The sequence below is a fragment of the Schistocerca piceifrons genome, chromosome 6 (assembly GCF_021461385.2).
Source record: "Schistocerca piceifrons isolate TAMUIC-IGC-003096 chromosome 6, iqSchPice1.1, whole genome shotgun sequence".
In the NCBI taxonomy this organism is placed as follows: domain Eukaryota; kingdom Metazoa; phylum Arthropoda; class Insecta; order Orthoptera; family Acrididae; genus Schistocerca; species Schistocerca piceifrons.
In genome coordinates this window covers 111786404-111799064 of record NC_060143.1, presented here as the reverse complement: position 1 = coordinate 111799064, position 12661 = coordinate 111786404, and the positions used below count along the sequence as shown (strand labels likewise).

The 12661-nt window shown below is 39.4% G+C and overlaps 1 protein-coding gene across 1 annotated transcript in view; it reads right to left on the bottom strand.

The window, feature by feature from the left end:
- Positions 1-12661, bottom strand: part of LOC124803090 (WD repeat-containing and planar cell polarity effector protein fritz) — a 65896-nt gene that overhangs the window by 25726 nt on the left and 27509 nt on the right. Inside the window, exon 9 of the mRNA XM_047264239.1 lies at positions 19-254. Coding sequence (XP_047120195.1) covers positions 19-254 — 236 coding nt within the window. The remainder of the gene's footprint in view (positions 1-18; positions 255-12661) is intronic.

Sequence of the window (12661 nt, the reverse complement as noted above, 5' to 3'; positions counted from 1 at the left end):
AAAGAAAAGTTCATTCACCTTCTTTTTCTGGTGTGAGCGGTTGCCGGAAGAGGTAATTAATGATACGGTTGAGACAAGAAATACACTGCTGACCATACGAATCCCAGTTGAGACTTAGCAACAAATTGATTGCCCGGTCAACCTGATTGAACATCAGGTACTTTGCAACCATAGTGTCTGCAGTGAGACCACTTCCATGAAGATCTCCAATAAGGCCACCACCCCCAACCAACTGAACAACAGCTAGTGGTCCCCTGAAAAAAAAATTAACTATCTCAAAACAAACTGGACACATAATTCATCAGAATAATTCAGAAATGGCAAAAATAAGAAAAAAAAAACCTTATTTCAGGTTACTCAATATATAGAAGAGTTGGAAGAGGTTATAGGGACTCATACTACTAGAATAAGTCAGAAAGAGAAGGAACTTATTTTTCATTTTCTTTATTTTTCAGAAGTCGTACGTTAAATTTACCCAAAAGAGGTCATAACCTTGTCTGAGAATGCATTACAATTCAAAGTAACTATCAGCTTCTAGTATTGTTTCAGTACATCGCAGAGCTGAGCTGTATATCAGTGCCTTGCATAATGCTGATATGGTTATTACCTAAGTATGGAATTTGCCCTGCATTTTTCATAATGTATGTTCCTTAACTACTACATCACAGGCAGCCCACTACACATCTGTCAACAGTATCTGCATGAGCACTGAGTAGATTTTGTGCATATGTGGATTGGCAAGTGCTCACCTAAATGGACTTAAGTCTTTGGGTCTGTATTGTATATAATTTATTAAAACAGCTTCATTTTATCATGAATGAGGATGCAAATAGAAAATGTTCTCCAGGATTTCAGAAGATCATTATATCTCACACAAAGCCTCTCAATTGTCCTTTGGCATAAAGGTGAATATTACGTGGAAATTGATTACAAGGCTTTGACAGTAGGTCATGCTTGAAATGCACTTACGTCACTGCTTATCCACTTTAATGAGAATGATTTAATGCACTCACTCTCCCAAACAGATCACGAAGAATGTCTTATCTTCTATCTGTATATTTTCTGTGGGGAACCTGTACACGGTTCCTCTCTTTTGTACCTGCAGTCTGTGGAATATATTCCCAAGATCATGAATACGTATCTATTGGCACCGAATGCACCTTTCATTCGAACTGATTTTTTCTGGACTTTAAAGCCAGATGAGAAACCAAGATACTGACAGAGCCCTTATCTTTTGATTGTAATGTTATTTATCCTGATAATGGGATTACCTATCATAAACAGTCTATCTTCCAGGAGTACATAAGTTGTTTTATTTACTGCCACCTGTATTTTATTGCACAAGAATCCGATCTACACCATGACTAAAAGCTTTTAGAATTTCTTCTAGAATATCAAGATGATATTCTGTCACTCACTCTCAGAACATAAGCCCAAACAAAAGTATTAGAAATGTGCATTATGAATCTCAGTAATCAACATTAAAAGTTCTTCACAAACTACCTGGTCTTTTCTGAATAGCCAAAATGTTAGAATTGTTGTACTAAATCCTGTTGTAAATATCCAATTCATCAGGATTATTATAACGTAGTGCCTCATTCATCCATTCACCAAAAATATTATAAACTGCCCTGTTTTCTTTTATGAGGAGGTTCAGGAACACTTCTATCAATTGTGATGGCCCATACTTTGCTTAGAAATTCTCTTACTACAAGATCTCTTTGGTATCGATTACAGGGTGTATACGTGGACAAGGAAAAAAAATTCCCGGATTTTCCGGTTAAAAAATACACTTTCTCCCGGGTGAAAATACACTTTTTCCATGTTGAGTGACAGTATACTTTCCCTCGGGATCATAAAACTTATCAGTCCTTTGAATGGTTAAGGTTTCATAGACCAGTGTAGAACCTCCCACCACCTTAGGAAACGAACCCCAGAAAAAAAATGTGTTTTGGAAAGATCTTTGATTTGCAGCAACATGTATGCTGCATATTTTCATATTACGAAGGTATATAGTCGATTTCCACCAAATGCAGAACATTAGTTTCCGAAGCATTGAAATCGAGATCGCCATGCGCTTTTGTAAGCCAATCATAGCTCATGTCACATGATCTCGCCAGCCGATGATACCAGATAGCGTTTACATGGGGCTCCCAAAACCTGATTTTGTAAATCAATCTCCCAATTCCGCTCCTGGGTGGTCACATAAACACTTCAAAATCGATTCTGGAAATCCGATTTTCGGAATGCTAATTTTCTTGAAGTATCAGTACTGTATTATCTCATGTTTAGTTCTATGGCATAATGCCATATGTGCACTTGACAGTAGCCAATAGTGTTTCAAATAAATTGACAACCTCTGCAGAAAAGATTAATTAAGCACTATTTTTTTAGCAAATCAACAAAAATAACTACACTGTTCTGGAAGGCAATTAATACCCGGCCGCCAAAAACCTGGAAATAAAATAAAATCAGAAATCTGTATTTTAGCCTTCCATAATTATGTTAATATTTTAATTCACTTTATAGCTCCCGGTCACAGAAATCCGTTTTGTTTTTGAGAGCTGTAAACCAAGAGGAAACAGCAAAATCACTAAACATAAACATGGTTCATGTGGAGACTCCCGCTCATCCCGTTACAACTCAGACTGCGCATGCGCGAATCTGGTAGCTTGGGTGCGTCACAAAAATACTTCCGAGTAGCATCTGGCTGCTTGTTGCTACTGTTAATACAGCTAACAGCCACACTTCTTCAAGTAGCCAGAAGCGTGAGAAGGTACTGCTCACATGCGACTCAACTGTGCATGCGCATAAGCCCGCTGGCAACTTCTCAAACAAACCTAATGTTAACTGTTGTGACATCACGCCCATCAGAATCAGTTCATTGTTATGAATTATTACATAGTCTTTGTCCAAAAGGCTTCAACACATTTTGCTATTGGCAGGCACTTGTGTGTGCACTGTGCTTTTTTGCTGCAAATGGCGCATTTCCTTCGCAATTTAAGTTTTATTATTATTTTTTCCTCATTTATGTTTTACTGGTGCAGTATTATATTGCAGTAACGGGCTAAAGTAAAATTCTTTGTTAGAGTATCAGTTCTTACCAATTAAAACTACAAAAATTTAACTGAAAACTAAAACAACAAAAAATTCCCAGAATTCTTAAAAATTCCTGTGTTTTTCCGCGTTTTATCCCGGATGCAAAAATTCCCGGGTTTTTCCCGCATTTCCCGGTTGTCCCGGAGCATATACACCCTGGAATAATTGTCTTCATGTCTCTGAAAAATGGTGTGATAAATATGGCAAGACATTGTCTTTTTGGATAACTTAATTTCTTTCAAGACAAAAAAGCTCATTGTACAATTTTAGTGATCAGTCCATAATTTTTTTTTCTTTTCCATGATGTTGACAATATTTATTTTTAGATGGAATATATTGTTGGCATGTCAGCTGCTTGTTGGGCTGAAGATTGTTGAGCTGTTCTTGAAATGGTTACAGGTAAATATTGCATTTGTACCAGTTTCTAGTCAGTGCATTCAATTTTATCAGTTTGTCCTTTCTCCTGTTACAGTTCCTTTATTCAGTTCCACTGATCCATACAGACCATTTGATAATTATCTTGAGAAAACAACAAATGGAATAACATCATAGAAAAAACTTGGAAGTAGGCTTGATAATCAATTATGTTATGATTAACACAATGTATACACAACAAAATGAAAAGAAAATAGCACAAATTGACAATTAAGTAACAGAAACAATCAATGAATATTTGTATTCTGATTAGTTAAAGAGAACATCTGTATGGTCGGCAAGAGAAATGAACGGAGTAATAAAAACACCGTGAAATGCTTCTGGTAGGCCAAACACAGTTTTCAAAACTAAGTCTACATCTACATCTACATCCATATTCCGCAAGACACCTGACGGTGTGTGGCGGAGGGTACCCAGAGTACCTCTATCAGTTCTCCCTTCTATTCCAGTCTCGTATTGTTCGTAGAAAGAAGGATTGTTGGTATGCTTCTGTGTGGGCTCTAATCTCTCTGATTTTATCCTCATGGTCTCTTCGCGAGATATACGTAGGAGGGAGCAATATACTGCTTGACTCTTCGGTGAAGGTATGTTCTCGAAACTTTAACAAAAGCCCGTACCGAGCTACTGAGCGTCTCTCCTGCAGAGTCTTCCACTGGAGTTTATCTATCATCTCTGTAACGCTTTCACGATTACTAAATGATCCTGTAACAAAGCGCGCTGCTCTCTGTTGGATCTTCTCTACCTCTTCTCTCAACCCTATCTGATACGGATCCCACACTGTTGAGCAGTATTCAAGCAGTGGGCGAACAAGCGTACTGTAACCTACTTCCTTTGTTTTCGGATTGCATTTCCTCAGAATTCTTCCAATGAATCTCAGTCTGGCATCTGCTTTACCGACGATCAACTTTATGCGATCATTCCATTTTAAATCACTCCTAATGCGTACTCCCAGATAATTTATGGAATTAACTGCTTCCAGTTGCTGACCTGCTATTTTGTAGCTAAATGATAAGGGATCTTTCTTTCTATGTATTCGCAGCATATTACACTTGTCTACATTGAGATTCAATTGCCGTTGCCTGCACCATGCGTCAATTCATTGCAGAAACTCCAGCATTTCAGTACAGTTTTCCATTGTTACAACCTCTCGATATTATCCGCAAAAAGCCTCAGTGAACTTCCAATGTTATCCACAAGGTCATTTATATATATTGTGAATAGCAACGGTCCTACGACACTCCCCTGAGGCACACCTGAAATCACTCTTACTTCGGAAGACTTCTCTCCATTGAGAATGACATGCTGCGTTCTGTTATCTAGGAACTCTTCAATCCAATCACACAATTGGTCTGATAGTCCATATGCTCTTACTTTCTTCATTAAACGACTGTGGGGAACTGTATCGAATGCCTTGCGGAAGTCAAGAAACACAGCATCTACCTGGGAACCCGTGTCTATGGCTCTCTGAGTCTCGTGGACGAATAGCGCGAGCTGGGTTTCACACGACCGTCTTTTTGGAAACCCATGCTGATTCCTACAGAGTAGATTTCTAGTCTCCAGAAAAGTCATTATACTCGAACATAATACGTGTTCCAAAATTCTACAACTGATCGACGTTAGAGATATAGGTCTATAGTTCTGCACATTTGTTCGACGTCCCTTCTTGAAAACGGGGATGACCTGTGCCCTTCTCCAATCCCTTGGAACGCTACGCTCTTCTAGAGACCTACGGTACACTGCTGCAAGAAGGGGGCAAGTTCCTTCGCGTACTCTGTGTAAAATCGAACTGGTATCCCATCAGGTACAGCGGCCTTTCCTCTTTTGAGCGATTTTAATTGTTTCTCTATCCCTCTGTTGTCTATTTTGATATCTACCATTTTGCCATCTGTGCGACAATCTAGAGAAGGAACTACAGTGCGGTCTTCCTCTGTGAAACAGCTTTGGAAAAAGACATTTAGTATTTCGGCCTTTAGTCTGTCATCCTCTGTTTCAGTGCCATCACAGAGTGTCTGGACATTTTGTTTTGATCCACCTACCGCTTTGACATACGACCAAAATTTCTTAGGATTTTCTGCCAAGTCAGTACATAGAACTTTACTTTCGAATTCATTGAACGCCTCTCGCATAGCCCTCCTCACACTACATTTCGCTTCACGTAATTTTTGTTTGTCTCCAAGGCTTTGGCTATGTTTATGTTTGCTGTGAAGTTCCCTTTGGTTCCGCAGCAGTTTCCTAACTCGGTTGTTGTACCACAGTGGCTCTTTTCCATCTCTTACGATCTTGCCTGGCACATACTCATCTAACGCATATTGTACGATGGTTTTGAACTTTGTCCACTGATCCTCAACACTATCTGTACTTGAGACAAAACTTTTTCCTTGAGCCGTCAGGTACTCTGTAATCTGCTTTTTGTCACTTTTGCTAAACAGAAAAATCTTCCTACCTTTTTAAATATTTCTATTTACAGCTGAAATCATCGATGCAGTAACCGCTTTATGATCGCTGATTCCCTGTTCTGCGTTAACCGTTGCAAATAGTTCGGGTCTGTTTGTCACCAGAAGGTCTAATATGTTATCGCCACGAGTCGGTTCTCTGTTTAACTGCTCAAGGTAGTTTACAGATGAAGCACTTAAAAAAATTTCACTGGATTCTTTGTCCCTGCCACCCATTATGAACGTTTGAATCTCCCAGTCTATATCCGGCAAATTAAAATCTCCACCCAGAACTATAACATGGTGGGGAAATCTACTCGAAATATTATCCAAATTATCCTTCAGGTGCTCAGCCACAACAGCTGCTGAGCCAGGGGGCCTATAGAGACATCCAATTACCATGTCTGAGCCTGCTGTGATTTGTTTAAAAAAACAAAATTTAGCATTATCAGTCTTGAATTAGGTCAGAGAGAAATAGACTTTTAATACAAAAGCTTTCAAAAATTGGGGGTTGTAATCAAGAGCATATCCAGTACCTGAGGTAGTAGGGAATGGAGAGGGAGACAGAGGGGGGGGGGGGGGGGGGAGACTCATGTTTAGTTATTGAGGTAAATAAAAAAATAGTTTTAAATTTCATAGCAAGTAGCTCTAGGTAACTTACTATTGAGGGTTTTTTTCCCTGTGCCTTACTGGGTATGCCTTTGATTGTATGAAAACAGATTGGATGAAAGTGGGACATGTTAGGCAATTGGATGGTAGATGAGACAAGAGAGAGTAAATGCACCAAAAAAGTTCTTTGCTAGATTCTGAGATAGTTGAAAACATTGAGGCAATGATAAAATGGAATGTGGGTACAAGACATTAAAAGAACATGCAGATGATAATGCAGGAAGAGATTTGAAAGACATCTTTATCCAGTACAGATGTCAAATGGCTGATGATAATGTTGATGATGATGATGATGATGAAGAAGAAAAATGTGATGGTGATGGTGATGATGATGAAATTGCAATGCCACCAGCTGGCTTTTTACATTGCTGAGATCAGAAGGCTTGTCTTTGACTTAGTAAAAGCATTCACACTGATAAATATAGGGGATATGCAATGGAGAGGAAAATTTAACTGTGATGGAGGACTGGAATTCAATAGTAGAAAAAGGAAGAGAAGGGAAAAAAGTTGGGAGAATATGGATTGGAATGAAAGAAGAAGCCAATAGGCAGAATATGGCACACACCATGTCTAATCATCACTAACATTTGATACAAGAAACTGCAAAAAGGTGGAAAATTAAGGTGGTGGAATCTGGGTAAGATGAAAGAACCAGAGGTTGTTGAGAGTTTCAAAGGGAGCATTAGGCAACAACTGACTGAAACAGGGGAAAGGAATACAGTATAAGACAAATGGGTAGCTTTGAGTGATGAAACAGTGAGCAACGGGATCAAATAGATAGAAAGACAAGGCATAGTAGAAATCATTGGATATCACAGGAGATATTGAATTTAATTGATGAAAGGAGAAAATATAAAAATGCAAACAAATGAAGCAGGTAAAAGGGAATACAAATGTTTAAAAAATGAGACTGATGGAAAGACTAAAATGGCTAAACAGGAGTAGCTAGACAACAAACATAAGTTTATTAGGAGCATGTATAACTAGGAGAAAGGTAGATACTGCCTAATAGAAAATTAAACAGACCTTTGGAGAAAAGAGAAACAGTTGTATGAGTATCAGGAGCTGAGATGAAAAGCTACTACTAAACAAAGAAAGGAAAGCTGAAATGTGGAATAATCATATAGAGGGACTATACAAAGGAAATTAACTTGAAGGCAGTATTATAGAAATGGAAGAGGAAGTAGACGAGGATGAGATGGGAGATATGACACAGCAAGAAGAATTTGATAGAGCACTAAAAGACTTACCGTATTTACTCGAATCTAAGCCGCACTTTTTTTCCAGTTTTTGTAATCCAGAAACCCGCCTGCGGCTTAGAATCGAGTGCAAAGTAAGCGGCAGTTCTGAAAAATGTTGGTAGGTGCCACCACAACTAACTTTTTCCGTCGAATTATGTAGCGCTACACAGGTATGCTTTGCAGGCACAAAGATAAATACTGGCGACAAAACCCCTGCGTCAGTAAAAAAAAAAAAAAAAAAGTGGAAGACGAGCTTTTTTTACCGCCCCGAGTTTCGACCACTGCCCTTTCATACATTATCCAACGAAGTAAATACAAATTCCGTATTGTTCATCTTCGAATGTAGCAGCATTTCAGCGTACTACGAAAAACAGACTGGCAAGATTGTTTGTCTGAATTTTTTCCTACCTGGGACAAGAGATCATTGCTAATAAGAACTTTTATGAATTGTGAATCATATGCAGTATTCTCTTCACCATAAGAATAATACGAATATAAACATTTTGCCATGTATTCTTTCGTGTTTGCTGCTATCTCATTTAAATCCTGTCTGCCTAATAAACTACGAAACTAGAGTGAGACAACAGCAAATGCGGAATAATATACATATCATGTCATGTTTATATTCGTATTGTTCTTATGCCTAATAGTGATACAGTCAGAAATGAAGCACGGCAATTGACAAGATTTTTAAATCTAAGATGACTAATTTCTGTACAAAATGTAATGTACTACAGAGGCGTCTGCAAAGATTTTCAACCGGAGAAAAATTTTCGCTAAACTCTCGTTCAGAACATCTTCTATCATACGCAGTCTATTATTTGGTTCTTGTTGATCATTATCAAAGAAAGCACCAGTGTAAGTAACAGCAAATAGCAAGCAGTCTCTTGCCATTGTTCCGCATTGTTTCGCTAATGAGACGATTCCTCTTTTTTTTTTTTTTTCAGAATGCGACAAACAAGGCATGACACAGTACAGTAATGCATTTTCAGCTTAGAATGACGTGAACACCTATAACAAAGAGAACGGCACTTGCCAGATCAAAGAAAAATAAGCAATCAATTCAAACCAGACGAAGCACGTGATAAAGGAATGGTACCCGTATAAATACGGACGGAGCACCTGACGCATAGCAATGGCTACATGGTAAAGCTTAACTGCTAAGCTTAAAACTCGAACCAAACTACTGTAGCTGTATCGTCATTCATTCGACCTAAATTGTATTACAATGGACCAACTTTGTTTCGATTTGGATGTGTGGCCTAAAACTCTTCTCTCCCTTGGAATTTCGAGTCTCGAATTTCAGGTGCGGCTTAGATTCGGGAAAATTTTTTTTCCTTGATTTCGAGTCTCATTTCGCGGGTGCGGCTTAGATTCGAGTAAATACGGTAAGTCAAAATAAATCCCTTGGAGTAGACATCCTTGGGAGAGCCAGCCATGACAAACCTATTCCAACTTGTGCACAACATGTATGAGACAAGCAAAATACCCTCAGACTTCAAGAAGAATTTAAGAATTCCAATTCCAAAGGAGACAAGTACTGACAGGTATGAATACTACTGAACTATCAGTTTAATTAGTCATGATTTCAAAAAACTTACCCTAATTATTTACAAAAGAATGGAAAAACTGGTAGAAGTCAACCTCGGGGAAGATTAGTTTGGGTTCCAGACAAATGTGGGAACATGCAAAGCATACTGACCCAAAGACTTATCTCAGAAGACAGAGAAAGACAATCCTACCATTTGTAAACTTAGAGAAAGCTTCTGAGAATGAAGACAAATACATCTGAAATTCTGGAGGTAGCAGAGGTAAATTACAGAGGTTGAAAGGTCACATGTAAATTTTACAGGAAGCAGACAGCAGTTATAAGAGTCTATGGATATAAAAGGAAAGCAGTGGTTAAGAAGGGAGTGGTAACAGCATTGTAGCCTATCCCTGACGTTATTTAATCTGTACCTTGAGCAAACAGTGAACAAAGAGAAAAAAATCAAAAAGGAATGTAAGTTCAGGGAGAAGAAACAAAAACTTTGAGGTTTGCCAATGATACTGTACTTCTGTCAGAGACAGAATGGAACTGAAAGTGTCTTGAAAGGAAGGTATGAGGTGAACAAGAAAAATCACACAACGGTAATAGAACACAGTCAAATTAAATCCAGCAATGCTGAGGAAGTTCAATCAGGAAATGAGACACTGAAAGTAGTATGTGAGTTTTGCTATTTAAGCACTAAACAACTGATGATGACCACAGTAGAGAGGATATCAAATGTACACTGGCATTGGCAAGAAAAGTGTTTCTGACAAAGAAAAATTTGATAACATAGAATACAAATTCATCAACTGAAAGCCCAGGAGGGAATAACAACAATATGGAAAGGATAGATTGTTACTTACCACACAGAGGAGGCTATGAGTCACAGACAGGCACAATGAAATGGTAGAAGTATTTCAGGTTTTGGATGAAGTCCTTCTTAGAAAACACACACATATTCACACAGCAAAAACTCACATACATGACTCCTGTCTCCGAGCATTAAGGTCCTACTGCAGCGGCGTCTGTTGAGATCAGTAATTAAGCTGAGATGGATAGTGGGGGTAAGAAAGAAGCACGTGGAAAGGGGAGGGGTTGAGGGTAGGAGGGACAGAAGGATAGGTGTGGGGAGGGGGGAAGGAGAAGCTAGTGCTGGCTGAGAGAGCGTGCAGGGGCATGGTGGGATGGATAGTGCTGCTAGCAGCAACATCGGGAGGTTGTACTGGGGAGATTTGGGGCGGGGGGAGGGGGGGGGATTTAAGTGATGGGTAGGTTTCCTCAAGTTATCTGCCTGCAGTGTACACTTGTACTGAAGTGAAATATGGCCAATAATAGTTCAGACAAGATCATAGAAGCTTTTACAGAAGAATGCTGAAGCTTAGGTGGGTACATCATGTAACTAATCAAGAAGCACTGAATAGAAATGGAGAGAATAGAAATTTATGACATAACTTGACTAAAAGAAGGGATCAGCTGACAGGACAAATTTGCGACATCAAGGAATCATCAAATTAGTATTCGAGGTATGTGCAGGGAGTAAAATTGTAGAGGAAGACCAAAAAGCAAATACAGTAAGCAGTTACAAATGAACGTAGATTGCACGAGTTATTCAGAGATGATGAGATTTGCACAGGATACAGTATTGTGAAGAGCTGCATCAAACCAGTCACCGGACTGATGACCACAATAATAACAACAACAACATATAACAGATGATTAAGGTATGCCATCTGCAAGAAATTGCTATACAAAAATCTCGAGAGACTGCACATAAACAGAGAACTGACAGGTTAGGTGGAGTTGCTGCTCTCAGTCCTAAAAGTGTTATGCTGTTTGGAGGGTTGAGACTGATCAAAGCGCTTGTCATTCAACATGAATATCAGCTGGCATGCTTGAAATCTGTCAGCAAAAGACAACCACTTACCTACAGCTGACTGGTGTGTGATGCACAGGAACACGCAACAAAAAAGATTATTTGCATTAGCTTTTGTGCTCTTGCCCTTTCTCTAGTGAAAATTACATGCATCCACACACACAACCACACAGACACACAAATGTATACACCCACAGCTACAGCAAGACTAAGGCAGGTACTATAGAGGAGGAGAAAGTTTAGACATTTTAAGGAATAAATAATGGACCAATGAGTTGTAGATATGTAAAGAATGACAGCAACAAATATAAAAGGGAATGGGATGGAAGAGATCTGGAACAGCAATGTATAACAGTAATAGAATTTGCTGGATGGAATCTGTTATGTCCTAGCCAGTAATGCCACCCGAGCCCGCTGCCAAAAGGTTGGCAGCATCAAAGTCCGGACGCCGTCCGCATAAGCAGCGCCAGCGAGACAGGAAATCGCCGCAAGTCTGCGCGCGCCACCGGTGGCTTCTGGCTTCTTAAGCGCTGGAGTCGCGAGCACTAGGACAGTTCTGTATTCGCCGCTCAGTTGTATACTCGCCACCGAATTGTGTACTTGCTAGTCAGTTGTGTGTTCATCGCAGCAGAGTTGTTGTTTGTCGTCAGCCGACGCTGACCTAGCCGCTCCGACTCGAACTAGACAGATTTCTGTAGACACGGAGTTCACTACTGTGTTTCTGTATCTTCGTAATAAAGATAAGTACCGACTTTTATTTAACCAGAGTGTTTGGGTTTTCATCTTTCTGTTCACTGTTCCAGTGGACCGGTCGGCCCGCTATTAAAAGTGTGGCGGTGACTTCATAAGCCGTTTCTACAGCGAATTGTTTGTCGCTACGAACGCCGCCACAAAAGAATCATACGTAAAATTAAGGAAGCACAATCTCTGGCCTATGGCTGACATACGAGGTGCATAGAAACATGCAAAAGAACAGGATTATTTGCGCCAGCTTTTGAGCTCTTGTTCTTCCTCGAGCAAAAGTACACACGTTTGCCATGGCCGCAGATGGGTATGTTGTGTGCTTTCGCTAGAGAAAGAACACGCACTAAAAAGCTAGTGCAAATAATCCTCCCTGCTGCATGTTTCTATGCACCACACATCAATCAGCTACAGGCGAATGGCTGCTTTTCCTTAATTTTATCTATTTTCCGACAAATTATAGATGTTATTAGTATCAGACTGGGGGCAAATCACTGTAACAGTCCAAATGAGTTTTCCATAGTGGAAATATATTAGATATGTGTGGTGAAAGTCATATGCACTTTAATACATTAGCAAAATGGAGCAAGTCAGACCCTTCAAAATAAAACAGTATATTTTGATTAAGGGATTATTTTTG